Source organism: Etheostoma cragini, unplaced genomic scaffold, assembly GCF_013103735.1.
Source record: "Etheostoma cragini isolate CJK2018 unplaced genomic scaffold, CSU_Ecrag_1.0 ScbMSFa_3051, whole genome shotgun sequence".
Lineage (NCBI taxonomy): Eukaryota > Metazoa > Chordata > Actinopteri > Perciformes > Percidae > Etheostoma > Etheostoma cragini.
In genome coordinates this window covers 1-2,193 of record NW_023267279.1, presented here as the reverse complement: position 1 = coordinate 2,193, position 2,193 = coordinate 1, and the positions used below count along the sequence as shown (strand labels likewise).

The following is a 2,193-nucleotide window of genomic DNA, read 5'->3' as shown; positions in this document are numbered from 1 at the left end:
CCCCCCCCCCCCCCCCATGTTGAGTGAATACAAGAAGCTGATTGGTTGCTTCTCCGCGTTGTCGTGTTAATCACTGTAGTGTTTATATATGTTGTGTATTGTGTGTATTATGTGTTTATATATGTTGTGTATTGTGTGTGCAGGATGGTGTTTACGTATAGTGTGTGTGTATAATGTGTATTTATACTGTTTATGGTGTGTATAATGTGTATTTATATGTGTATTGTGTGTACAGGACGGTGTTTACGTATGGTGTGTGTGTATAAGGTGTATACATACTGTGTATGTGTGTATAATGTGTATTTATATGTGTATTGTGTGTACAGGACGGTGTTTACGTCCCACCAGCTGGAGGAGCTGGAGAAAGCGTTCCACGAGGCTCATTACCCCGACGTCTACGCCAGAGAGATGCTCGCCATGAAGACCGAGCTCCCCGAGGACCGCATACAGGTACTACAACACTTATACATTTATACCGCATACAGGTACTACAACACTTATACATTTATACCGCATACAGGTACTACAACACTTATACATTTATACCGCATACAGGTACTACAACACTTATACATTTATACCGCATACAGGTACTACAACACATACATTTATACCGCATACAGGTACTACAACACTTATACATTTATACCGCATACAGGTACTACATACATTGACAGATTTAAACATTTATACATTTAAACAGTTATACAGATTTAAACAGTTATACAGATTTAAACATTTATACATTTATACAGTTATACAGTCATACATTTACAGATTTATACATTTATACATTTAAACATTTATACATTTAAACATTTATACATATATACATTTATACATTTAAACATTTATACATTTATACAGATTTAAACATTTATACATTTATACATTTAAACATTTAAACATTTATACATTGACAGATTTAAACATTTATACATTTATACATTTAAACATTTATACATTTACACATTTATACATTTAAACATTTAAACATTTATACATTTACACATTTACACATTTATACATTTATACATTTAAACATTTAAACATTTAAACATTTATACATTTAAACATTTATACATTTACACATATATACATTTATACATTTATACATTGACAGATTTAAACATTTATACATTTATACATTTAAACATTTATACATTTACACATTTAAACATTTATACATTTAAACATTTATACATTTATACATTTAAACATTTACACATATATACATTTATACATTGACAGATTTAAACATTTATACATTTATACATTTAAACATTTATACATTTAAACATTTATACATTTACACATTTATACATTTATACATTTACAAATTTATACATTTATACATTTACAGATTTAAACATTTAGACATTTAGACATGTATACATTTACCATGTTAGGGTTCTACCTGTACATATACTAACGTGGTGTTAAGGTGCAGGTTAGGGTTCTACCTGTACATTATACTAACATGGTGTTATAGTGCAGGTTAGGGTTCTACTTACTACATAATACTACATGGTGTTATGGTGTAGGTTAGGGTTCTACCTGTACATATATTAACACGGTGTTATGGTGCAGGTTAGGGTTCTACCTGTACATATACTAACGTGGTGTTATGGTGCAGGTTAGGGTTCTACCTGTACATATACTAACTTGGGGTTGTGGTGAAGGTTAGGGTTCTACCTGTACATCATACTAACGTGGTGTTATGGTGCAGGTTAGGGTTAGGGTTCTACTCGTTACATTATACTAACATGGTGTTAGGGTGAAGGTTAGGGTTCTACCTGTACATCATACTAACGTGGTGTTATGGTTCTAGTGACTACATTATACTAACATGGTGTTATGGTGTAGGTTAGGGTTCTACATTGTACATATACTAACGTGGTGTTGTGGTGCAGGTTAGGGTTCTACTAACGTACTAACGTGGTGTCCTGGTGCAGGTGTGGTTCCAGAACCGGCGGGCGAAGTGGCGTAAGCGTGAGAAGTGCTGGGGCCGCAGCAGCGTGATGGCGGAGTACGGCCTGTACGGCGCCATGGTGCGCCACTCCATCCCGCTGCCGGAGTCCATCCTCAACTCAGCCAAGAACGGCATGATGGGGTCCTGCGCACCCTGGCTGCTCGGTGAGCCGCATACACGTCAGTAACACACACACACACACACACACACACACACACACA

General features: G+C 35.2%; 1 protein-coding gene across 1 annotated transcript; it reads left to right on the top strand.

Moving 5' to 3' along the window:
* Nucleotides 1–323: 323 nt before the first annotated feature.
* On the top strand, nt 324–2,187 carry LOC117940681 (visual system homeobox 1-like). Its single transcript, XM_034865880.1, has 2 exons — nt 324–450; nt 1,956–2,187. Exons 1-2 carry the CDS (start codon nt 409–411, stop codon nt 2,157–2,159), a joined length of 246 nt encoding a protein of 81 aa, XP_034721771.1. The 5' UTR covers nt 324–408; the 3' UTR covers nt 2,160–2,187.
* The last annotated feature ends 6 nt before the right edge of the window (nt 2,188–2,193 follow it).

Excerpts from the sequence above, each read along its gene's own strand:
- LOC117940681 (XM_034865880.1), top strand. The coding sequence starts at position 409 with ATGCTCGCCATGAAGACCGAGCTCCCCGAGGACCGCATACAG. Across the intron at positions 451-1,955 it reads TCCCCGAGGACCGCATACAG|GTGTGGTTCCAGAACCGGCG; the intron begins GTACTACAACAC and ends GTCCTGGTGCAG.